General features: G+C 45.9%; 1 protein-coding gene across 4 annotated transcripts in view; it reads left to right on the top strand.

The window, feature by feature from the left end:
* The window catches only part of bcar1 (BCAR1 scaffold protein, Cas family member), a 323652-nt gene that overhangs the window by 134744 nt on the left and 161787 nt on the right, over positions 1–27121 (top strand). For 2 of the 4 annotated variants that reach the window (XM_038806768.1, XM_038806765.1), the window contains exon 1: positions 25942–26137. The exons of 1 other annotated variant lie outside the window; for it this stretch is intronic. In XM_038806768.1, the coding sequence (XP_038662696.1) occupies positions 26123–26137 (15 nt within the window). In that variant the 5' untranslated portion in view covers positions 25942–26122. Of the gene's footprint in view, positions 1–25940; positions 26138–27121 lie in introns of those variants that run through there. One more of the 4 variants, XM_038806767.1, reaches the window with a different exon arrangement.

Genomic DNA, 27121 nt, shown 5'->3' with positions numbered 1-27121 from the left:
GCAGGACGGGGGGACACTGACAGTCAGGGACCTATACACGGACGACAGGATCGCAACACTGGACGAACTGACAGAGAAGTTTCAGCTAGCTGGGGGGAACGAGCTACGGTACCTGCAGCTCAAAAACTTCCTACGAAAGGAGACAAGGACGTACCCACAACCGCCACGACAGACACTACTGGAAGACCTACTGGACGCAAGTATCCTAGAGAAAGGGAACTGTAGTGACATGTATGACCGACTGGTAGATAGGGACGACACCGTACTGGACGCAACAAGAAGGAAATGGGAGGACGACCTGGGGATGGAGATAGGGTGGGGACTCTGGAGCGAAGCACTGCATAGGGTCAACTCCACCTCCACGTGCGCAAGGCTCAGCCTGACGCAACTAAAAGTGGTACATAGAGCCCACTTAACAAGAACCCGTATGAGTAGGTTCTTCCCGGAGGTGGAAGACAGATGTGAACGGTGCCAAAGAGGCCCGGCCAACCACGCCCACATGTTCTGGTCTTGCCCCAGACTCGTGGAGTACTGGACAGCCTTCTTCGAGGTTATGTCCAAAGTGGTGGGAGTGAGGGTGGAGCCATGCCCGATAGTGGCGGTCTTCGGGGTTTCAGAACAGCCAGATCTACTCCTGGGGAGGAGGGCGGACGCCCTTGCCTTTGCCTCCCTGATCGCCCGCCGTAGAATCCTGTTTGGCTGGCGGTCAGCAGCACCGCCCAGAGCTGCGGACTGGCTGTCCGACCTCTCGGAATCTCTCCAAATGGAGAAAATCAAATTTGCCATCCGAGGGTCGGACGACGGCTTCCACAGAACGTGGGAGCCATTCATGCAACTGTTCCGGGACCTATTTGTGGCCAATGTACAAGAGGAAGAATAGTCGGGGGAAGGTAGCGGGAGGGGCTACAGGTTCGGTACGGGGGTTCGATGGCTAGCTAAGGCCCAAAACCAAACTAAATAAACATGTTGGGGGGGGGGGGGGGGGGGGGCGGGGGCAGTTACTACTACGAAGATGCTTACCTGTAAATATGTATGTTAATTTTTGCGTGTTTGTTTGTTGTTGTTTTTTTTTTTTTTTTTGTTCTTTTTCTCTCCTAACAATTTGTAATTTGTTCAATATAAAATATGAAAACTGAATAAAAACATTTATAAAAAAAAAAAAATTGGGAATGCTAACAGGCCAGAATTGGAGGAGTACAGATATCTTGGAGGGTTGTGGAGCAGGACGGGATTACAAGGGGGCAGGGGTGGGAAGGCGGATGCTACGCTATGGTGGGATTTTAAAACTAGAATGAGAATATTAAAATCAAGGTGTTGGAAGCCAAAGTAGGTCAACGAACATGGGAGTGCAGTTTGCAAACTGCGAAAGACTTGCATAACATGCTCCCTAGAGGAAAATCCAGCCACTACCTGATGAAATCACTAATTGTATCTTGAGTAAAATCTCACACCAGCATCTCTTTGGTGATTTAATGAGTAGCCTGTTCTCGGTTATAGTTAATTACACAGCAGGTAGTTGTTAAGTTAATGGTATGTTTACACCATTCGCTATCCTCTTACTGGAAATATCCAGTTAATGGAAATAAAACTGTATTACAGTGTGGGTGTGGTTGTACTGACATCAAACTTGATAGGTGAGCAGCTAAAAGCTGAGACTGAAGGTGGAATCAATCAGTCTGCCCTAAATTTGGGGAAATTGCGTGCATCGACCCAACTGTGGGTGATTTTCTGCTGCATATAGTGTTAATTCTGCTCATGTGTTCCTCTCCCGCTGCCTGTCTTTGAACCCAGTCTCGCCGCTCAGCACTGTGAACCTATCCTTGTTTGTACTATATCTTCCCCATATCAGTTAGCTGGCAATAATTTTCAGACACTTGGGATTTCAGTTTTCAGGTGACATAGTAACTTGTCTGAATTCTATTACATAGGTTGTTGGAAAGTAGAAACAGGTCTTGTGTGCTCACAATAATTGGTAGTGCCAAAAGGGTGCGGCATTTTCCTCCAGTGAACTTTGGCCCTTCCTCTCTTAATGGAATGACCCATACTACTATTTAGTTTCAGATGTACGAGTGATGCTCCAAATCTCTGCATAAGTGAGCCCGGAGAGTGACTGATGAAGGCGGTAGGATCTATTACTGCTGAGCCTAGTCTTATCCTCACCCAATATTACACTGGTCCATCAAACACATTTAGAAAGTCTCTAACTGAAGTAAATGTTCGTCTTCAGTGTACCCAGCACATGGTTTCTGTATTATTAATCTGGGAGACAAATGATTCCAAAACTGATCGTCCTTTGAGCAAAGATATTCTTCTTAAACTTTGCCTTATTTCAATTTATGTCCTGTAACCCTGTTTAGCTCACTTGCAATATTTACTTTTGTATATCTATTTCATTTTAATACCTTGGTGAGGTCATCCTTTAGTCGCCCCTCTAAAGCCTGATTTCTTTCTCATCTTCCCTCATTTACACTTTGGAAAATTCTTGTGGTTCGTCACTCTCTGCATCCTTCCAGTGCATGTACGTTCATTGTGTGGCATGGTGCCCAGAATTCAACACTGTAATCCAAAGTCTGATTGTAACTGGTGGATCATAAAACTTTAACATAACTCTGCACGTCTGCATTCCTCTGTTCTTGCAATGTGTTCCAGCTTTTTATTTACTGTTTTAATTGCTTTTGCATACCCTATAGGGACTCCAAAGCGATGAATCAATACTTAAGCAGCTGAATGATGGAAGACCAAGATTTCCTTTACTAAGTAGCAGAGGCCTGCCAGTCCTCAAAAATTACCCGTGTGGCCTAAAGGCCGCAGTGGAATTAGTTTCTCTTTGTTTATCGGCTCTTGAGGGGAAAGGAAAAATGCAAGGATGTGGGGTAAAAAACAGATCTATGAATGAGCTGATGAGCAGGATGGCTTCCTTCTAGTGTTGTACTAATCTATGATTCAATCATGAGCAACAAACAGTTTGGCTTTAATAACTTGTACTGAATTTAATTGTTTTGGAAAAGGCATGCTAGGCAGGAGCTTAATTTGTGTTTTATGAAATTGCGACGTTGTATTCACAAGCGTGCGCATGCACAATGTGGAAAGTGAAACTATTGTTTGTTCAAGGGCTGGATTTGTGAATTCGGCTAGTTTCAGCTTGACAAAATATTTCTGGCAGGTGATGTTAAAAATGCATGGAGCGATAAAGCTGCCAGATTGCAGGTTCCACTCTAATTACACAGGTTTTACATGTGACACATCAGCATAATACGGCCGAGCCCATAAAGAAAATCAGGCATCTGGTGGCCAGACCCTGTAGGTATGTAGCAGTCTGCTGATTCAATACCTGCTAGATATTACCTGCCAACTGTTCCAGTTTGACACAGCCTAAGCAGCTTTGGGCTGGTGGCCAAGTGCTTGTGGACCGGCATCTCGCCCCTCCATGCTTTGATCTCCTGTTCCTGGAAGACAGTCAGGTCACTGCATTCTGTGGGCAGGCATTGGCAGATAATGTCAGGTTTTTTATTGGAGATGAGGAGAAGATGCCAGCATGAACTGGAAGAGTTGAAAGAGAAAATAATAGAATGTGTTACATTGGAGGCTACATTGGATACTCTCCTAAAATGGGAGTGGGAAATATGATGTGTGATCAACCTGCGCCCCTTGATGGGCGCTCACTGACAGCTCATTTGAACAATCTCTGCGTCAGCTAGGGCTAAATGTGTTGCACCACAGAAAACTAGTGTCCACCCCTTAAAGGGGAGATGCATTGTGGCTGGAACAGATGTTGGGTGTCATGGTTGAAACGCGTATGACTTGGGAAAGGAGGAAGACTGTCACAGCTGGCTTGAGAGCGGGCTACAAGGTTTTTAGAGGGTGCACAGTCAAAGCCCTGAAGACCAGGATGTAGTGCCCCAAGAAGGTCAATGACCTCACAAGTCATCAAGGTCAGTGAATGCATCTTCTTTTTTTTTTATAAATTTAGATTAGCCGATTATTTTTTTCCAATTAAGGGGCAATTTAGCGTGGCCAATCCACCTACTTTGCACATTTTTGGGTTGTGGGGGCGAAACCCACGCAGACACGGGGAGAACGTGCAAACTCCACACGGACAGTGACCCAGAGCCGGGATCGAACCTGGGACCTCAGCGCCGTGAGGCGGTTGTGCTAACCACTAGGCCACCGTGCTGCCCTGTGAATGCATCTTCAAATGCCACAACCCACCAACTGCAGCAGTAGCCTCAGCCACTGTTCAAATCTCTAGGTGGCAGATTTCTGTGAGGGTGTCCTTGTTGAAGGACAGGCATCTGACATAGTTCCTCACTGAAGTTTCGGTAGGAGAATTGCTTCCTATACACCCTGCGTGGATATGGCCTCTGTGAAAGCATTTCCTTCCCTCCCTCATCCTCCCTCTTCCAGCAGCTTGCCATGATCTGTGTGTCCTCTTGTTCATTCTCCAATTCATGCTGTATTGCAAGGGAAATACCCTCCAGTGCACCTATGTCAGGAAGCAACTGCTTTGTCCAAAAACCATGAAAGTCAAAACCTATCACCCCACTTTTGTGTAATCTTTCACAATTTGTAGCAACCGTAGAAAACAACGCTTCGAAAATTATAGTTATGGCTAGAAAATGTCAACTAGCAATTAACCTGTACAAGTTGATGAATAATTTTGGTGGGATTGGAGGTTCCCTTCTGTTGCTGACCATATGTTCAGCTGCATGCAGTCAAGGAGGACTATGGCTGTAGTGTTGCGCTCCAAAATGGTAGTACTGCCATCAAATCAGTATTGAACACTGGATTGACTTTCTTTTTTTTTAATAAACATTTTATTGAGGTATTTTTGATATAGTGATAACAACAAAAGAAACAATATACATGAAACCATAAACGTAGTGCAAAAGCCATTTACCTCTCGTACAGGTCCCACCCTTATTGACCCAACTGGATTGACTTTTTGATCTACCCACTCTGCGTATTTCTGATGGATGTTTACTTCATACACGCTAGTGCCTATACTGACTAAGTGACTGGTGTGATTCACTCTGCAAGTGTCCGTGCAAACTGAGGAAGCCATGTTAGAGCTCTAAGTGCCTAAAAATGGATGCTAATGATTCCAGTTTCTTGTCTGTTGCAAGTGTGATGGGTTAGGAGAGTTTGGACATAGGAGGCTAACTTTGTGAAGTGCCCAAAAATTATAGTTTTGTTGGCCTGTTGAAAACCCAAACATCATTTTGTCTTACACTTTTGCTTTCCAGATTAAAAATCTATCCAATGTGAATCTATCCAATATAAATATAAGAGTACTCAAAATTAATAAGAAGGCCCCATTTTAAACGTAAACTTGAGTAACCTCTTACACACAGTAACTACACTGCAGTGTAATCTAAGCTTAGTTGTGACAATAATTTTTTAAAATAAATTTAGAATGCCCAATTATTTTTTTCCAATTAAGGGGCAGTTTAGCGCGGCCAATCCATCTAACCTGCACATTTCTGGCTTGTGGGGGCGAAACCCACATAAACACGGGGAGAATGTGCAAACTCCACACGGACAATGACCCAGAGCCGGGATCGAACCTGAGACCTCGAACTAGTGAGACAGCAATGCTAACCACTGCACCACCGTGCTGCCCTTACTTGTGACAATAATAAAGATTATTTATTTATTTTGGGAATGTGATCCTGTGACTCTTGCCCTCCTCAATCTGTATGCAAATTGACCATTAAAATGATGGCAAAAAATTGTATTTCACCTTCATATTCTCATATCTCCCTCCAATGTGTCAAGACGAGAAATGTAGGCTATTTGTATTGTGTAACTTGGTGTAAAGCCTGTTTAACCACTTGTTTTAATAAGTTAAAGGTTTATAATTAGGGGCATACTTGAGCCGTCAGCATTCTGTGGGCTGAGTCAGCCTTCTCGAATCTATTTATCAGCTTCTGCACACGTCAGACGTTGGCATGTATGGCCAAGATTGATTTTCCCGTCATTTCCCAGCATCTCCTAACTTGATTTCAAAACCCCCTCTTATTTCTGCTGCTGGTGTGGTTTCCTACACTTCTTATCCCAACACCACTAAAATGCTCATTAACCTCTCAGCTTTCAATTTGGACAGGGCAGCACGGTGGCGCAGTGGGTTAGCCCTGCTGCCTCACGGCGCCGAGGTCCCAGGTTCGATCGGGGCTCTGGGTCACTGTCCGTGTGGAGTTTGCACATTCTCCCCGTGTTTGTGTGGGTTTTGCCCTCACAACCCAAAAATGTGCAGGGTAGGTGGATTGGCCACGCTAAATTGCCCCTTAATTGGAAAAATATAATTGGGTACTCTAAATTTATTAAAAAAGCTTTCCGTTCGGGCAGCACAGTGGCCTAGTGGTTAGCACAACCGCCTCACGGCGCTGAGGTCCCAGGTTCGATCCCGGCTCTGGGTCACTGTCTGTGTGGAGTTTGCACGTTCTCCCCGTGTCTGCGTGGGTTTCGCCCCCACAACCCAAAAATGTGCAGAGTAGGTGGATTGGCCATGCTAAATTGCCCCTTAATTGGAAAAAATAATTGGGTAATCTAAATTTAAAAAAAAAGCTTTCAGTTTGGACCAAGGTCATATCGGAAACATTTTTTTCTTTACTGATGCTGACTGACCTGCTGAGTGTGTCTATTTCTTTTGTGGCAGATTTTCATCTTTTGCCAAGCTCTTGTGAACAGCGTCAGTCTTATAAATGATGCTAATTATTGTTGCATACTAATTATTGTTGCTATCGCCCCCTTTTGGTGCAATTCATTGATGGATGTGTTCCATTTTGCATTCCCCTGAGCTGTCTCCAGCAGCCCAGCTGGATACTAGAAGTCTGAAATAAAAACAGAAAGTGGCAGAAATACTCAGCAGCTCTGGCAGTATCTGTGCAGCGAGACACAGAATAAGTGGGACAGATTTTTTGATGCAGGCTGGGAACCTGATACCTGGATGAATTTCAGGTCTTTTTCTTTTATTAATTCATGGCTGTGGGCATCACTGGCTGGGTTGCCAATCCTCACTAAGACATTTGAGAGGGCAGCTAAGAATTAATAACATTGCTATGGATCTGGAATCACATTATCGGCCAGACCAGGTATGGATGACATGTTTCCTTCCCTAAAGGGTCTAGTGAACCAGATGGGTTTTTACCACAAATCGACAATGGTTTCATGGTCATTAGTAGATTTTTATTGAATTCAGCTTTCACCATCTGCCGTGGTGGGATTCGAACCGGGGTTCCCAGATCATTACCTTGGCTTCTGGGTTACTAGTCCAGTGATAATACCACTACACCACCGCTTCACCCTCTCACTCTTGTGATGTGAATTCTTAAATGTAAATGGCCTAATTGGCCAGGAGACAGGCTTGGTACCCAGTTAGAGAGGGCCCCACTTGCCTGGCTGGTGGCAGCCAAGTTAGGGGAATCCACTGCCTTGCCGATTAAAACAGAGTCTCCTGAGCAGGCCACTGGGATGGAATGAGGTGGATATTGGCCTTGCATGACAAGTTAGGACCAGCCACTCATGCCTGTGCTAGATGTCCCCACAGATTTGTCTCAAAGGCAATTGCAGAGAAATCTATTTGATGACTGGGACTGTGCAATGTGCAAGACTGTTTGGTCTGGCTGGAAAAAAGGTGGAAATGGCATTCGGTAACAAATGGATCCCTTAAGGAGGGCGCATTATTCAACCCCCTACTCCCACTGAACCTTTGAGAATTGCAAACCATCCCTGAGGCATTGGAACCCGAGGCAACTTCTGGGACCGTGATTTTCAAAGTCCGCTTGCACCCGGGTCCTGAACGCCTTTGAAAATTCCCACCTATGTTTCAGTTCTGATTTAAGATCATTGACCAGAAATGTTAACTCTTATTTCTCTACACATATATTCTGAGACCATTTAAATCACAGCCTCTGGGGTCAGAAAGATGTTGCTCTTGCATTTATTATGCAATGATTTACAAAATGAATGGTCATTTTAACAAATCTTTCTTTTTTTTTCTTTTTCTAAAATCTGGATCGTTTCTGAGAATTGTGGGAAGTGTTTGGCCACCTCCAAACAGAGCAAACGAGATGGTTGAAGACAGGGTGGTGGTTGTAAGGTCTTCCATATTCCACTTAATCATATTATATACTCAAAAGAAAAATAGAAGAGCAACAGTAAGTAGCAAGACCAGTAACTGACAAAATTCCAGGAGTGAAATTGAAACTAAAGCAATATGGCACAGCGTGGTTACTACTTTTTCAACAGGCGATTAATTCTTCACTGGTCTTGCACATGTTCACTTGGTTTGGTCAGCGCTTGACTAGGCACGTGCTCAAACCAGACCTTTGCAGACATTAGGCAGCATGTTGTGAACTAGCAGTTGCTCCTGGTTCCAGACTATCACCAGTAATCAGCTTTCTCTAAGACCATGAGCCTGTATTTAAAAGCCGGAATCTTACACAAAAACTTATACCAGCCACATCCCGAGTTCTCAAGCAGATTACTGCAGCTTGCTTTTCAACTGGATATGGTTATTCTGAATACATTTGAAGGATTTCCAGCCCGAAGTGGCAGTACTGTGCCATTGTTCCGTGGTAAAAATGCATTCTGCCGGGTCTGGTATCCTCTCTCATTGATGCTTAATGTCCTTGCACATAATAACAAAGACATTGACCTTTAGATGAGAATAAAAAGCCCAGAAGCAAGAAGCTCCATTAAAATGGAATGCCTCCCATGGCTTCTTTTTTCTCTTGGAAAGGCCACATGGGGCTGGATTTCAATTGTGCTGAATTTAGAGATAATGAGATAGATGGTAACAGAGTGCCTTATGACAGGGTGACATTTTTCCAGGCTTGCACTTGACTGTCCTTGGATTTATATATGGTTTACATGGTAATCGTGCAATGAATTTTTGCATTCATAACATTGTTTTCCTGCAGGCGTAATTTAGAAATTAACACAAATCTTTAACGGGTATTGCGCAAGCAAAGACAGGGTCATATTAGCGTGCCATACCATACATCAACTCATGACCACGTAAAGGTAAGCAATTACCTGAAACCACACTGTAAAATAAGTGGGCGGGTGAGGGGGAGAGAAATTGGGTAATGGGCAAGCTCTTTGTCTATTGATGTATACTCGCCATAAATTGCTCAGAATTTAACCCCTTTGTGCCATAAATGATCACATTCTCCAAGCCAAACAGTCAGAGTCACATACCTCCCATCTCTTAGATTGCTGGAGATCAGAGATCCACACCATTAAACCTCCAGTGTAAGTCAATCCTTTTCCATTCCCAGATGAGTACAAGGTCAAGGTACAGAACGAAATTCTACAGCACTCTTTCTCAAATCTTTTCAGTTCCATGTGACTCCCTCACTCTGCTCATGCTGAGGATGTAATGTTCTCTGTTGGGTAATGTTGAGCAGAATAGATGGAATAGCTCTTGTGTTCTTTTTATCCCCTTTTTAAAAAATAGATTTAGAGTACCCAATTATGTTTTTCCAATTAAGGGGCAATTTAGTGTCGCCAATCTACCTACGCGGCACATCTTTGGGTTTGTGGGGGTGAGACCCACACAGACATGGGGAGAATGTGTAAACTCCACACGGACAGTGACTCAGGTCCTTAGCGTCGTGAGTCAGCAGTGCTAGCTACTATGCCACCGTGCCGTCCCTTGTTCTTTTGTTCTACTGAAGCTGTTGAGTTTTGCTAGGCTAGAATTCTATGGGTTTGCATACCCATACCGTACCTTGCCCATTAATCATGTGTGTCTGCTGGTAGGCTAATCAATTGCAGGAAGCATCACAATGGGTTCTGATCCTATCCCAATCCATTGCATACACACACTTTGAGTAAGGAAGCTGGATGGAAATAAGAAGCAGGAATTCTTCACCTGAGTCCAACTGTAGTATTCCACTATCACTTTGACTTAAACATGACTCGACATGCTTGGATCTCCCTGGCCTGCCTGGCTCACTGGCTAAAATTTCTTAGATACTAAGGGACCCAGTATTTTGCCACATGAGAATTTTCATTACTTCCCCTTACATGGAGTATTCCAATGGGCTTGATATTTACAGGGAGTCAGAGCAGAGGGTTGGGGAAGGTGTAGCACTGGAAAGCTCAGAAATGTCTTGATTCCATTATCCAGTTGGTAGCCAGCTAGATTTAGAAGCTTGTCTGGCTGTATGGTGGGAGGGCTTGTGTCATTAGTCCACAACCAGGGAGGGGGGAAAGAGGGAGAGATCACAGGCAGAGGTGTCATCAACAAATGTCAGTAGATCGTGGTGGGGCCAGACGAAGCATTACTAGTAGGTTGGGAATGTGGGGTACATTTGCTTGGGATCTAGTCCTGGGGGGGGGGGGGGGGGGGGATACAATTGTAGGTTTCAAGTAGATTAACTTGGGGTTGGGGGGCTACGGTGGCTGGGAAAATCACACCTCCTTCTGGCCCACAAGCAGTGCTGGAAACTAATTAATTGCTGGACCTGGCAGTTCTTTCTTTGCTTGAATGCCAGATCTCCTCCAGCCTTGGATATCTGAGGCACGCAGGCTCATTACTATAGCCAAATGATGGGCCTGCCTCTGGTGAACAGGTTGAGCAGCCCTCTCTGCAGGTGCATTCAGTTCAAACTGTTTGGGGTCTGGTTTCCATTTATTGACATTTTAAAAGCAGAACCTGAACCCCTCCGACCTGTTGGGGAAGTTGGGGTGGTGGCTGGAAGAGATTGGGGGCGGCTGGTGGGTGGGGTGGTGGCTGCAGTTCAGATCCCCCCCCCCCAGTGTTGTTTGCTGATGATCCCTCGCTGAAACTAGCTGAAGTTGTCCAAAGCAATCACACGCTCTATAACAGTCGAGGCCTGCATTTGAACCCTCGTATTCTTAAAATAAGGCTTGGTCAATTTAGTTACAAGTGAGCAATCACCTGTATGTGGTACGGGTATATGAACCTTTAAGATTTTAAAAATCTCATACCTTGTAGCAAGTAAAAAAGTAAATCCACATTGTATGCAATACATTGTTTTACATACGTAGGTAACCTAGCAACTAATGTGTAACCATTTACCTGAATGTAATTGTATTTCAATATCAGGATACAATCTATATATTAAATCATTTAAAAAAATTTTGTTCTGTGATGGAGAAAGGGGAGTGAGGGTCAGTCAGTAATCCCAAGAGTTCCAGAGTAGTAACAACTGACTTGCAAAAGTTCTTCCCTTCTGTCCGATTAAGCCTAATTCTCCAAAGCTTCCTCCCAAGCCTTCTCGGAGCTGAAAGCAGTGGATGTGCCGTGGGAGGACCTGCTTGTCTTTAACTTAATTGTATGTTGTGATTGTGAGCTCATTGACAAATAGCAAAGGTAACTCCGGAGGGCCGAGGCCCTGGAGAGGAAATGCCATTCCCCCCATTACTGGGATGAGATGCATTTCTTTGGGGAAGTTGCACATTCCTGAAATGTGCACATTAGTTTGTATCTGAATGGACAGAGGAGAGGCGATTGTGGCAAGGCCTGGGAGAAAGACCTTTTACTCCTGATCTAGCAGCTGCTTTGTGCTGAAACACTGGAAAGAATTTCAGATTACAGTGTGAAAGTATTGTTTGGAAAGTGAGCAGGTTTATTTCTCTTTTATTTTAAGCAACACACAACTCACTGTACATTTTATTGCTGGCTGCCTGCTGTTACCCATTAACTTTACTTCTTTCTAAGAGGGTCTTGGTAAATTTGCACTAAGTGCCCTGAGGTCCAAAGAAAATATACTCATGGAGAATATAGTTATTGTCGAATTATTGAATTTACAGTTCATAAGGAGGCCATTCAGCCCATTGAGTCTCCATCGGCCCTTGGAAAGATCACTCCACTGAAGTCCATGCTTCCACCCTATCCCCGTAACCCAATCACCCCTCCTAACCTTTTAGACACTAAGGGACAATTCAACATTGGCAATCCACCGAGCGTGCACATCTTTGGACTGCGGGAGGAAACCGGAGCACCTGGAGAAAACCCATGCAGACACTGGGAGAAAGTGCAAACTCCACACAGACAGTCACCCGAGATCGGAATTGAACCTGGTTCCCTGGAGCTGTGAGGCAGCAGTGCTAACCACTGTGCCACCCATAGTTGCCACCCGTTCACTATTGGCCTGAAGACTGCAGGAATGGAAGATAAATCTGATGGACACTGGTGTGTGCAACCCAAGAGAAAGGGAATATAAATATCTTTGTTCATTAGCTTTAAAAGGATTGGAAGTAGGGGGTTGAGGATACATTTCTTTCATTGGGTGGAGTACTTGAAGGTCATGTGATAAAACCTTCAGGAATAGGTCCAACCAAAGTTGGAAATCCGAGATGGGGAAAGATTATGTGCCAACTGTGTTGTGCAATAACTCTGCCATGTACTAACTCCATTGCTTGGACAAGCCAGCTGGCAAACAAAAAACATGAGAAGAACACTTTTGAAGGAAGGTAAACTGTTGACAATAAAGCTGCTGCCTGATTGATACATCAGGCCTAAAATGATGGACTGCAGACAGGCCTCCCTGCTGCCCCACTCAGCTGACTGATAAAAGTTCATCAGCTGAAGATAGCTTCTCCCTAACCATTGGTCTAATGAAATGAGTCCAAGTGGAAGAAGACCCTACATAGTTTGCCTGTGGACATGTGAAAAGCATAGAGTATAAGGGATGGAATTAAAAATGAAGCAAAAATGTCTTTCTTTGTAAGAATGTGAATAGGCAGGGAACGACCAGCTGCTTCATCAAGCCTGCCACCCATATAGTGATGGACGAAGCATCGTGCCTTTCTTTCCCTTTCTCTTTCTACCCCTGACCCACCACCTCAGTTGTAACCTCCTGGGAAAGGCAAAAATACAGAGTAAAGTCCCAGGGCAGTAAAGGGGGAAAAAAACTGGCAAATTCCACTCCAAACCTAACAGATTCATCTGGTCCGGTCCAGACCAAGTGTCATATATAAAGGCACCTACCTTCTATCTTACATGATCACTGCCTCAATCAAGAACTGATCCAGCTCCCTGAAGGCATGTAGGAAGTTGGTGTATATCAGAAACATGTGACTGAAGAATTTCATACTGTGTTTTCTGAGAAGGGTGTACAACAGTATCGGGTGGAAAAAAAAACATTTTTTTGAATTAAAATTGCTGTTATGTTGATGAAATATTTCTAAAGCTTCTATGCTACTAGGAAACAAATCAAATCCTGTAAGATAGCAATTTAAAGTGCAGCCATTTACTATGGCCAACTAAAACTGTAGAATTTGAGTCTCATTTTAAAAAGTACTTCTATTTTTAGATTTTCGACACTCCATACAATATGCTAAAACCACTGGTTTGAAATGTAATCACCATAACAATAAGCTAAGTGGCCGTTTTTCTTTGTTTCCTTGTTAATGTTAAGAGGAAATCTAACTGTAAACTGAGGAGGAAGACTCTATTTAAAAGAATGCACTTTCCCAGGATAACCCACTGAGAAAGGACATCTCCTGTTGAGACTCCCTGGGGAAACCATTTACAATTCCCTGCAACTGAATTAATGGATGCCGTACACTGTTGGCTAAGTGTGGTGCTAGTTCGTCAGGCTCATTCTAAGTTGAATGTTTGGTTGGAAGATTAAGTAAACGAACAGTGCATTCCACCGGCTTGCTTGGCTTTATTGAAGTGAGATATGGAACTGGTGGCTACAATTGAGAAATTTGAATGGCTATTTGCTAACCGGCTCTAAGTAAATTTTGTCGCAGCAGTCAACCAGCCCTGTTAAGTGCCCATGGTTACTGCAGAAGGCTTCAAAATGCATTTAAAAGGACATGCCCATCTGGAATTAATGGCTTGCAAACAGAACCTTTCGATGATACTACCTGGGAAGAGATGAATCATGCGGCAGCTGCTGCACACTGGCAGTGCATCATTTGGGCTCTCTGAAGCCAGCATTAGCATGATGGACCAATTCCACAGGGTTGCCATTGGCCTCCTGCAATAACTCTGAAGTAAATGTCAGAGAAGCGGTCCTCTTGCTGAAGTTCCAGGGAGATCACGTGTAGCCCTGCAACACAAATCTAGAATCTCCTCATCATGAGTTACTAGTTCAAGCTCTCAAGCTGCTCAGCATTGTCGCTGCCCTCCCACTTGCTCTTTGGTTTACATGTTATAAAGGGGGTGTAGTATTTCTACTAAGTTTTGCCTTTCAGTTTTGGCCCCTCTGTTTAAAAGGGTATAGTATGTCATTGTGCAGGCTTAATTGGTGGCTGAAGAGTCATTGAGATTTTTCTGATAGCTTTTAAAATGATGAAGATGCTTCAGTAAATTGGAAACGGGTATGATTTTCTGCTGCATATGGAATTTCACAACCATGGGGCATTCAATCAAGGCAAGGAAATAAATCCTAAATGAGCAATTTGATGAAATTTATTGAGCAGAAGAGTGGAACAAACATTGAGTATGTGTGGTCAAACAAATGCTAAGGCTTTTCAGAGGGGAACTAGAATGGTCTCTGGTATTGAAAATAACCTGCAATCATTGAATTTGAAAATGTATTTTATGAAAGGGAGAGCATACAATTGGATGATCTACAGCTGGATCAATAATTTTCCCCTTTGTGGGGTACATTGATGTGCTTTTGTTGATGTTTGTTAAAAATCCATTATATAAGATAATTATATGATGATGGAGGAATGAATGTTTGTGGATAGGGAGCCAATCAAGCGAGATGCTTCATCCTGGATGGTATCAAGCTTATTGAATCTTGCTGGACCTGAACTCTCCCAGGCAAGTGGGGAGTATTCCATCACACTCCTGACTTGTGCCTTGTAAGTGGTGGACAGGTTTCGGGGAGTGAGGAGGTGAGTTACTTGCCTCAAGATTTCCAGCCTCTGACCTGCTCTTGTAGCCCAGTATTTATATGGCCAGTCCCGTTCAGTTCCTGGTCAAAGGTAACCTCCAGGATGTTGGTGGTGGGGGCATCAGCAGTGGTAATACCATTGAACATCAAGGGCTGATGGTTAGATTGTCTCTTGTTGGAGATGTCTTTGTCTGACGCTTGTATAGCATGTATGTTACTAGCCTTTGCAGTATCCAGTGCTTTTAGCCATTTCTTGATATCCGGTGGAGTGAATAAAATTAACTGAAGATTGGTATCTGTGATGCTGGGGACCTCTGGAGGAAGCCGAGATGGATCATTCACTCAGCGCTTCTGGCTGAAGATTGTTGTGAACGCTTAAGCTTTATCTCTTGCACTGATGTGCTGGGCTCCCCCTCATTGAGGATACGGATGTTTTTGGAGCCTATTTCTCCAGTGAGTTTTTAAATCGTCCACCACCATCCATGACTATGCGTGGCAGGACTGCGAAGCTTAGATCTGATCTGTTGATTGTGGAATTGCTTAGCTCTGTGTATCACTTGCAACTATTTACAATCTATATTAATGAGTTGGTCGCAGGGATAGAATGTACTCTCGCCAACTTTTCAGACAACGTTAAAATCGTCGGGAAAGCAAGTTTCAATGTAGAAATAAGAAATTTACAAATGGGTATGGGTAGGTTAGGTGAGTGGGTCAAAATATAGCAGATTCAATTTGACGTGGATAAGTGTGAGGTTATCCATTTTGGTCAAAGGAATAAAATGCCAACTTATCATCTAAATTAAGAGAAACTTCAAAATGTTTGGTGCAGAGCGATCTGGGTGTCTTTGTGCACAAATCGCAGGGAGTTAGTATGCTGGTGCATCAGATAAGATGGAGGGCAAATGGAATTTTGGCATTCATTGCTCATGGAATAGAGTATAAAAGTAGGGAGGTGTTGTTGTAATTGTACCGGGTATTGGTGAGACCGCATCTGGAGTACTGTGTGCAGTTTTGATCCCCTTACTGAGGAAGGATGTAAATGCAATAGAGGCGGTTCAGAGAAGGTTCCAGGGAAAAACTTGCCTTATGAAGTGAGATTGAGCAGTTCAGGCATCTACTCACTGGAGTTCAGAAGAATGAGAGGAGATCTAATTGAGGCATATGCGATGCTAAGGGGGATTGACAGGGTAGACGTAGAGCAGATAGTTCCCCCTTCTTGGTCATTCTAGAATGAGAGGCCATAGTTATAGGCTAAGGAGTGACAGATTTAAAACAGAAATGAGGAGGAATTGCCTCACTCAAAGGGTTGTGAATCTATTGAATTCTCTGCCCCGAGGGCAGTGGACAGTGGAACACTAAACAACTTTAAGGAGATGGATAGGTTTTCAATTAGTAGTGAGATGAAGGCTTATGGGGAGCGGGCAGGAAGATGGAGATGAGGCCAAGATGAGATCAGACGTGATCGTATTGAATGGCAGAGCAGGCTCAAGCGGTTGAATTGCCTATTTCTGCTCCTAGTTCTTATGTTCTTATGCTGTTCGGCACGCAAGTAGTCCTGTGTTGTAGCTTCACCAGGTTGACACCTAATTTTTCGGTATGCCTGATGTTGTTCCTGGCATGCTCTCCTGAACTCTTCATTGAACCTGGGGTGATTCCCTGGCTTGGTGGTAATGGTAGAGTGGGAGATATGTTGTGTCATGTGCTTGTAGATTGTGGTTGAATACAATTCTGCTAGTATCCATGGATGCCCAGTCTTCAGTTGTCAGATCTGTTTGAAGTCTATCCCATTTATCACGGTGGTTATGTCACACAATACAATGGAGTGTATCCTCACTTTGAAGATGGGACTTCATCTTTGCAAGGACTGTGTGGTGGTCACTCCTACTGATGGACAGATACATCTGCAGCAGACAGGTTGGTGAGGATGAGGTCAAGTACATTTTTCCCTCTTGTTGGTTCCCTCACCAGCTGCCACAGACATGGTCTAGCAGCTATGTCCTTTAGGACTTGGCCAGCTCAGCCACTAATGGTGTTCCTGAGCTAGCCTTGGTGATGGACAATGAAGTCCCGCACACCAGGAACATTCTGTGCCAATGCCACCCTCAGTGCTTCCTCCAAGTGGTGTTCAACATGGAGGGGTGCTGAATCATCAGCTGATTAGGGGTGGGATGGAGGGGGTGCGATACATGGTAGTCAGGAGCTTTCCTTGCCCATTTTTGACCTGGTGCCGTGATACTTCATGGGGCCTGAAGTCAACACTTAAGGACTTCCCAACTGTATACCACTGTGCTGCCATCTCTGTTGGATCCATCCAGTGGTGGGATGGGATATACCCAGGGATGGTGATGGTGGTGTTTGGGAGATTGTAAAGTATGATTCCATCAGTATGACTAAGTCAGGCGGGTGCTGGACTAGTCTCTGGGACAGTTAGCTCAATTTTGGCATAAGCCTCAACATAGAACATAGAACATAGAACAGTACAGCACAGAACAGGCCCTTCGGCCCTCGATGTTGTGCCGAGCCATGATCACCCCACTCAAACCCACGTATCCACCCTATACCCGTAACCCAATAACCCCCCCCTTAACCTTACTTTTTAGGACACTACGGGCAATTTAGCATGGCCAATCCACAACATGTTCAGAAGGAGGATTTTGTAGGGTCGATAGGGATACGTTAGCAGTTGTTATTTCTGGTGTTAGATCAATGTCAGCTAGTCCATTTGGTTTCATTCCTTTTAGATGTTTTAGTGCTTTGATACAACTGAGAGGTTGTATCTATACAGGCCGTACAACCCACATACATATTAAAAACAAAATGAGAGATATAGGGCGGAATTCTCCGCTCCCAGGAAAAATCGGGAAGGCCGTCGTGAACTCGGCCGAGTTTCACGATGGCCTCGGAGGCCCGCTCCTCTCACCTTATTCACCCCCACCCGGGGGGCTAGGAGCGGCGCTCCGTAACTCTCGTCTGCCGGGTGGCGCGCCGAGAATGTCGCGACGGCGGCGCCTATGTGACGTCAGCCACGCATGCGCAGGTTGTCCGGCTCCAACCCGCGCATGCGCGGCTGACGTCACTACGGGCTGACGGCTCAATCCCGCGCATTCGCGGTGGCCGTCTTCCCCTCCGCTGCCCCGCAAGACATGGCGGCTTGATCTTGCGGGACGGCGGAGGGGAAAGAGTGCGTCGCTTTGAGACGCCGTCCCGACGATCGGTGGGCACTGATCGCGGGCCAGTCCTCTCCCGAGCACGACCGTGGTGCTCACTCCCTCCTCCGCTCCCCACAAGCTTCAAACGGGCCTTTGCCGCCCACGACGGGTGTGGTTGCCGCCATCGTGAACCGTGAAAAACGGCGACCAGTGATTCTTCCGAGCGGGGGGTGGGAGAATCGCGGGGGGCGTTGGGGGGGCGTGAAATGAGTCACCCGGCCCTCCAGCGGTTCTCCCACCCAGCGTGGGGAGCGGAGAATCGCGCCCCTTGCAACTCTTTGACTGTAGGATGGCCCAAAACCCTATATCGCCAATTATGTACTTTTGAAGTATTGGCATTGTTGTCTTGTAGGAAACATGACATCCAGTTTGTGCACAGCAAGATCATCGAATTCCCCACGATATAGAAGGAGGCTATTCAGCCCATTCAGTCTACACTAACCTTCTGAAAGTGCACCCTACCTAGTTCCACTCCCCCGTTCCATCCCTGTAACCCTGTCTGACCATTAGACACTAAGGGGAAATTTAGCATGGCCAACCCACCTAACCTGTACAACTTTGGACAGTGGGTGGAAATCGGAGCACCTGGAGGAAACCCACACAGACACAGAGAGAACGTGCAAACTCCACTCAGTCACCTGAGGTCAGAATCGAACCAAGGCTCCTGGTGCTGTGAGGCAGCAGTGCTAACCACTGGGCAACCGTGCGTCCAACATGATTGAACATACCACACTGTAATAGTGACCAGATAATGTTTGTGATATTGCTTGAGGGATAAATATTGTTCATGACACTAGGGTGGAACTCCCTTGCTTTTCTTCAAAATGGTGCCGAGGGACCTTTTACATGATTTGTGCAGATAATGATGATAACCTCAGTGTCGGACTAATTGATACCTTTTTTAAAATTAAGTTGCTGTTTTGGTTTCTGTTTGTACGACAGGTAGTTTGTGCTTTAAAATAAAATCCTTAAATTAAATTCCCAATGACAAAGAGCAACCAATAAAGTACAGCAAAATAATAAGTATAAATTTATGACAAAGAAGTGAATTGTTTCAACGGTAATGGAGATGCCAGTACAAGTATTTGCAAACGGTACACATTTAGTGTGTATTTCACCAGTGGGGTCACCAGTGGTCAACATCAGTCCCTAGTTCTGGTCATTTAAAAAATATTAGCCGGAGCTGTATAGAGGATCGGAGGGGGGGGGGGGGGGGGGGGGGGATGACAAGTGGATGAGCTGTGGAAGCCCAAGGGGGTTTTGAAGCCTGACGACATGGTCTTATCAGCATTCTGACACACTGCTCCAGGTTTTCGGAAGACTGTCAGTTCACTTTCCCGGCATCACACAAAATAGTGACAGAACGGGGCCATATGAGCTGTCATGATGCTGTTTTGATTGGTAGTGTTGCTGCTGTGGTCAGGGGCAGCTTTTACCATTTATAAGAGATTAAAGACTGTGATGGCAAGGATGGTTCAGATTAGTTCTAAATCAGCAGCAAAATTAAATGTATGGTCAGTCCCAATTACAGTTTAAATATTCCCATATCTCAGGATTTCCAAACTCGATTCTAAATATGGGATTTTACCAACTACGGGGTCCAATCCCATGTTTCCTTTCTGAGCCCAAATTGGCTCATAAATATGCCTATTTGCTCTTATTCTTAATCTCAAGCAATAAGAGTTATAGAATATTACTGGATGGGAAAAACTTCCAGCTGTGAGGGTGAAGGCAGACACGGTGGGAATAGAGATTCCCGCCTGTGGCACTGCTTTCCTACATCCAAGTCAGGGTGGTGAGTGACTTGAAGGGGAACTTCCAGGTAGTGGGGTTCCCTGCTGCTGCTCTTGTCCTTCTAGATGGTAGAGGTCGTGGGTTTGGAAGACGTTGGTCAAAGGAACCTTGGTGAGTTACTGCAGTGCATCTTGTAGATGGTACACACGGCTGCCACTGTTCGTTGATGGTGGAGTGTTTGAATCTGCTTTTTTCTGGATGTTGTCGACCTTCTTGAGTGTTGTTGGAGCTGCACTCATCCAGGCAAGTGGAGAGTACTCCATTACACTCCTGATTGTGCCTTGTAGATGGTGGATATGCTTTGGTCGGTCAGGAGGTGAGTACACACCATAGGATTCTTGCTTTTGACCTGCCCTGGTAGCCACAGCACTGATGTGGCTATTCCAGTTCCGTTTCTGATCAATGGTAACCCCCAGGATGTTGATTGTGGGGGACTCTGCGATGCTAATGCCATTGAATGTCAAAGGGTGTGATTAGATCCTCTCTTGTAATAGATGGTCATTGCCGGACATTTGTGTGGCGAGAATGTAACTTGCCAGTTGTCAGCCAAAGCCTGGATATTGTCCAGTCTTGCTGCGTTTTGACATGGACTGCTTCATTATCTGAGGAGTCGCTAATGGTGCTGAACATTATGCAGTCATCCGCAAACATCCCCACTTCTGACCTTATGATGGAAGGGAGGTCACTGATGAAGCAGCTGAAGATAGTTGTGCCTAGGACACTCCCCTGAGGAACTCCAAGTGGGAACTGGCAGTCTGTGTACACTACTGAGCGAGTTCCCCAAGGTACCAATAAAGGGGTCGTGGCCAATTATCCAAGTTATCCCAGAGAGCTAACCCAATATTTTCATGACCACCCCAGTCCCCTGCGCTTTAGTGGAGAAAGTCGAGACCGATCTTCGTCATTTGGAGAGTTTGGCATCAGTCGGCCTGTATGCTTTGCTGATTGGGCAGCAGCGGTGGTCCCTTTAATGATGCCGGATAAGACATTTTGCATCTGTGCAGACTATAAATTGACAGTGAACACGGCTTTGAGGTTAGACCGTTGTCCTTTACTCCACATCGAGGAGCTTTATGATATATTGGCTGGTGGCTGCACATTTACAAAATTGGAAATGAGCAATGCTTATTTACAGCTGGAGCTTGATGATTCCTCTTGGAAATACGTCACGATCAATACGCACAAGGTACTCTATGAGTACACCTGGCTAACGTTCGGAGTATCGTCAGCATGCGCAGACTTTCAGCGGGGAATGGAGAACGTCCTGCGCAGTCTACCTAGGTGATGTGCTAGTCACAGGGACCACAGACCACGAACATTTACAGGGCCTTGAAGAGGTGTTTTAAAAAAAAAAAAATTTAGTGTACCCAATTCATTTTTTCCAATTAAGGGGCAGTTTATCCACCTACCCTGCACGTCTTTGGGTTGTGTGGGTGAAACCCACGCAAACATGGGGAGAATGTGCAAACTCCACAAGGACAGTGACCCAGAGCCGGGATCGAACCTGGGTCCTCGGCACAGTGAGGCAGCAATGCTAACCACTGCACCACCGTGTTGCCCCCTTGAAGAGGCATTGAAGCATTTTTCTAAGTATGGGGTCCACCTGTGCCGTTTAAAGTGCATGTTTCACACAAAATAAGTCATTTATTTGTGATATCGGGTAGACTATCTGTAGCCGGTCGCCAAGAGAGCGAGAACCATGAAACTGACCCCCTCCCCCCCCCCCCCCCCCCCCCCCCCCCCCCCTCCCTGAGAGAGCTTTGCTCTTTTCTTGGATTGGTCAATTATAATGACAGATTTGTTCTGAATTTGGCAACCGTCCTGGCACCCCTTCATTTGCTCCTCAAGAAGCACCAGCCTTGGGTGTAGAGCAAGGCCCAGGATGAGGTGTTTAAGAAAGTGAAATGGCAGTTGTCCCCTTCGGGGGTGTCGTGCTTTTCGATCCTTCAAAGCCATTATTCGTCACGCGCGATGCACCACCCTATAGGATTAGGGCACTCCTGTCTCACCAGATGAGCGATGGCCGTGAACGTCCGATTGCCTTTGCCTCACGGACACTGGCTCCTGCTGAGCGAAAGTACGCTCAAATCGAAAAAGATGGTCTGGCGGTCGTATTTGATGTGATTTCGTTTGTACGTCTATGGCCGCCATTTCTTTATCGTCACAGATTACAAGCCGTTGCCGGGCCTCTTCCATGAAGACCAGGTAATCCCGCTGATTGCTTCTGCACGAATTCAGCGCAGGGCCTTGTTATTGGCTGCTTACGAATGCTCTTTTGAGCACGGCCCAGGGACCCAGGTTGTGCATGCTGATGCACTGAACCGTTTTCCCCTGCAGACCGAAACCGCAAACTCCCTTACAGCGGACAAAATGGTCGCTGTCCTGAATTTTATGAACTCCTTGCCCATCACTGCACTGTGTATTCGTGACTGGACGCAAACAGACCCCGTCCTTGCCAAGGTGCGGCATCTGGTGCTATACGGTTGGCGGCATCGACAGCTACAAGGGGAGTCGAAGGCTTTCTCCTTGAAGCAATCAGAGCTGACCATGGAAGGTATTACCCAGCTGTGAGGTACGAGAGTTGTTCCGGCGAAGGGCCAGGAAATTGTATTGAAGGATCTTCACAATGGGTACCCCAAATTCCCCAAATTGAGGATGCTGGCGAGAAATTATGTCTGGTGGCCAGGTTTGGATGCAGATATTGAGACATTAGCTCAACAGTGCTCTATCTACCAAGAACACCAGAAGCTTTCCGCAGTGACACCCCACACACCCTTTGGAGTGACTGGGGCACCCGCGGGCTCACGTACACACTGATTTTGCCAGTCCGTTCCTGGGTTCAATGTTTCTTATCCTGGTGCTGTCCACTTCAAGTGGCTGGAGGTCCACCAGATGGCGATGATCACCTCTCGGGCGACCATCAAGCGATTGTGCATTTCTTTTTCCACCCATGGAATCCCTGAAGTATTCATAACAGATAACGGGGCCTCTTTCACAAGTGAAGAATTCGTTGCTTTCGTGAAAAGCAATGGGATTCGGCTTGTCCACTCTGCCCCATACCATCCAGCATCAAATGCCTTGTCAGGAAGGGCTGTGCAGATGGTTAATCGGGGGCTAAAGAAACAGACTTTAGGCTCAATGGACACCAGGTTATATTCTTGTACCAGACCGCGCTGCACTCAGTAACTGGGGTGGATCCCGCTGAGATGTTAATGGGTCGTAGGCTTTGTACCCGACACTTAGTTTGATTCTCCCTGACATTAGCGCGATGGCACACCATCACCAAGATTTGCTCGGGCATTGCCCGGTTCATCATCAGCATCTCTGGAGCATCACACCTGACGATGCAGTGTTCGTTCGTAACTTCAATGATGGTGCTCGCTTGAATTGTCGTCCGTCAAACGGGACCAGTCTCTTACCAAGTTCCGGTCCAGGAGTAACTGATGAGATGGCATTTGGATCACATTCGCTAACAGAGGTTGGTCCCTCATAATGTTCCTTTGAAGCAGCCTGTCCTGGATCCTTCGACTGCATTGCCGAACCAGCCTGTTGTGACGCCTCCAGTCTCTGTCAACGTTGACATGCCCAACATTGTATCTTCGGATCCAGAAATGGAGACGCAGATGTCTTGAGGTCTCGGATACAGATTCAACAGTTCAGCCGCCTCTTGCTGTCCACCACGGTGTTCCTGCTGCAGACGACGTTTACCTGCGAGGCATCAGGTACATAACGACTTACCAGAACCGAAGAGGATCTCGCATCCTCCACCTGCTCCTCCTTCTCCTCCTCATCGGTTGTGAAAGGGGTCTTCAAACTTTGGAGAGGAGGAATGTAATATCCCACGTGGGACCAATGGGGTGGGAATGATTAACTTCCCCATGATTCTCGTGGAGTACGAGCTCCCCCGCTAGGGAATGGGGATCCCTAATAACCTCTGCATAAAAGGTCAGCCAGTAAGGCACCGTACAGCAAGAGTAGGAAGTGTGTACATTGTTATTGTAAATTAATCAAATCTTTATTTTACTCATTGTGGACTCCCTGAGTCCTCACTGAAGCATATTTTCCGTTTGTCAATATGCAAGTGAATTTGAGTGCAAACTTGAGGGAAAAAAAATACTTCTCAACATAGTTGAATTTTAGGTCCAATTTGCATCCGGATCCTCGAGTGCCCATCCGGATCACTAGTTAGTTGCGCACCCAGATTAGCGACTGCATATCTGGATCACCGATTGCATATCTGGATCAGAGACTGCGCATCCAGATCAGTGACTGCGCACCCAGATCAACGACTGCGTATCCAGATCACTGGCTATGCACCCAGATTACCGACTGATCAGCGACTACATATCCGGATCACCGGCTGCGCACCCGAATTATAGACTGCATTCCCGGATCACCGGCTGTGCATCTGGATCACTGGCTGTTCATCCGGGTCACTGGCTGTTCATCCGGATCACTGGCTGTGCATCCGGATCACTGGCTACGCATCCGGATGACCCACTGAACATCTAGATCACAGGCTCCACATCTGGATCACAGGCTCCACATCTGGATCACTGGCTTCACATCTGGATCACCGACTGATCAGTGACTGCGTATCCAGATCATTGGCTGTACATCCAGATCACCGGTTTTGCATTCAGATCACTGGCTGCACATCTGGATCATCGACTGTAAACAAAATGAGAAGATTGGAAGGCAGAAGATGTATTCAGGAACTGGGGTGGGTGGGTTGTGGGATATGAGACACAAGGAGGAAAAGAGGCAAGGGATAGATTATGGAGGGCATCTGATATTAATGTTAATTTGATGGCACAGAGTGAAGGAGGGGGATCAGAGATGGAGCTGTGGAGTAGGTAAAGTTTAGCAAGACTCCATTGAAGATTCAAACTGTACAGACAGGAAAGATCTAGTTTTAATGGCTGGACTCAGCTGAGTCAGTGGGGCTTAGTTGGGGGGCTGGAGTCATGGGACTTCAATGCTCCTTTGACTGGGAATGACAAAATAAGGAAGATTATTCTGATCACTGCCCAGTGATACTTGCTGGAAGTGCATATGTGTAGCCGAGAGGCGAGGAAAGAGGATCAAATTGTGAAACCCCTAACCAATTTCCGCCCTCACACCCCACCAAGCCAGGTACCTCGCCGACACTGACATTTTAGATTTTCGCCCTAAAATGGCTGCTTCCGACATTCGTACAATAGGCCTAATGGCCTCCTTCAGTTCTATGTGAATCTTGGGTGAAGGATGACTGGTGTCTGTGGAAGCACAATGTAGCACCTCAGAGGAGGAGAGAGGAAAACTGGTGAAAGGGAAGATGTAACCATCTCAGGCACTATGGGGTCACTGCTGTAATATAGGAAATATGGGCTTCTGAGACAGATCAAGAAAGGAACAGCAGATAAGGCAGCAAAACTCTTGTTACTCCCCAGTGGGTAACTTTACCTACATGGATGGTGTGCTTCCACCGCTTAAGCAATGGCCATCCTCTAGTACCTCACCCAAGAATCAGAACTGTACAGAACAGATGGAGGCCATTTGACCCAACACCGCAGAACTATTTTACACGTGTACCTCAATGGTGATTCCCAATCTATTCAGACCAGGACGGTTAAGGTTTTACAAAAAAAACCCACGGTTCCTGCTTCTGGCTGTTATCCAGTGACCTTTGTTAAGTAGTGTAAATATCATGGTCTCGAGTCAGTTGTGATGCCCTCATGGTTCGAGCAACTTTCTGGCGCTGGCATGGCACAGGTATGGAGCATGGTTATACGGGCAATAGATTAAATGTGTTGAGCTGTAAACGGTGTAAAAGAAAGACGGGGGGCGTTTTTAAATTCCAGACTGCTTAAATCCTATTTGTCAGATCATAAAACGAGAGGGGGGCGGGGGGACACCACACTGTCTCCTTATAGAGCTCCCTCCTATTTCTTTGTGCTATGTTTGTTCTACACAGCGCCATTCAGTGGCAGAGCTCTCTGACAATAGTGTTTTAAGTGGGAGCTCATTTAAATGAAAAGGCTGACTGTGACCAATCGTATTGCTGCCAGGGGCCTCGGCAGTCTGTCTGAATCCATGGAAAGTATAAGATTACCTAACGAGCCTTCCCTCCCAGTCAGTGTGCTAGCAAGGCAGCTCCCAGCACTTCATACCACACAAGTGAGGTCACACTACTGGATGATGTATTAAACTTAAAACACACTACGGGAGAGTGGCAAAGGAGCCTTATTTTCAGGGACTGGGGGATCTGGAGTGGTTTTCACATCACGGGACAAAAAACAAAAATCAATGATGAACTACTTGGTAAGTGCTTGCACTGTATCTGACTCCCCAGTGAATGCTGATACCGTGTGTGAAAGGAGCTAGGATTGTAACCCTTTTCTCTTGTGTGGCTGGGCTGTGCTGTGCTGTTGTGTGAAGGAAGATCCTTACTGGGTCACCGAGCGTCTATTAGACTAGAGATCGCTGCTGTTGGAGGCTTGTTTAAAAAAAAAACTGCAGAGCCAAGCAGAGTGATTTAACGAGGGATCTGCTTCGACTTCGGGGGAGGGGAGCTTTCTGTTTTAAAAATCGGGGGCCTGATTTTTTTTTTCAAGAAACAAGTTTGCCTTGATCTTGTTCCCCTACATGTCACTTCTTAAAGTCAACCCCGACCTGTCTGCACTTGAGAAGAGTTTCCTTATCCGAGCCACGTACAAGGAGGGCTGGCAAAGTCCAGTGGCGATTCAGCAGTCCGTTCAGAAGAGTGAGTTAATGTTGAATGGGGGGTGGGGTGGGGGGTACTTAGTTCTTGAAATCAGGGGCAGCACATTTTGAAGCCTGTCTTGTTTGACGTTGACGAGTAAATGTAACGGAGATAATGGGATATCATTTGACAGTTGTTTTAGTGCAACCCCCCCCCCCCCCCCCCGACAAGCATTTCTCGTTTCGTTGGTATTTCACGCCTAGGTGAAGCAGCTTGGAGTTTTTGTTTTGTAAGTTGCCTTGCCTCTTTTTGTTTGGCGCGGGGCGGATTGTTGGGTGCAGTGGAAAGGCGGTTTCCATATCTTGGCCGATCTGTGTGAAGGTAGTCACACATAACCCCAGGGGAAGGTTGTGGGAGCAGGCTTGCGTGTCAGTGTGACGGTGCTGTGAGTTTGTGTGCCTGCAGGGGACGAAATCACAGCTCCTCCCCAGCTGATGAATAGGTAGGTGTCAGACTACAGCCAAGGTGAGCTGAATAGAATTGGAGTAATGTAAGCCTCTGTGTGTGTGTGTCTGCTACACAGGCCTGACTTACTTTTTCCT

The sequence above is a fragment of the Scyliorhinus canicula genome, chromosome 9 (assembly GCF_902713615.1).
Source record: "Scyliorhinus canicula chromosome 9, sScyCan1.1, whole genome shotgun sequence".
NCBI lineage: Eukaryota > Metazoa > Chordata > Chondrichthyes > Carcharhiniformes > Scyliorhinidae > Scyliorhinus > Scyliorhinus canicula.
Note: the sequence above shows the minus strand (reverse complement) of the source record. Positions and strands in the feature narration are given on the sequence as shown.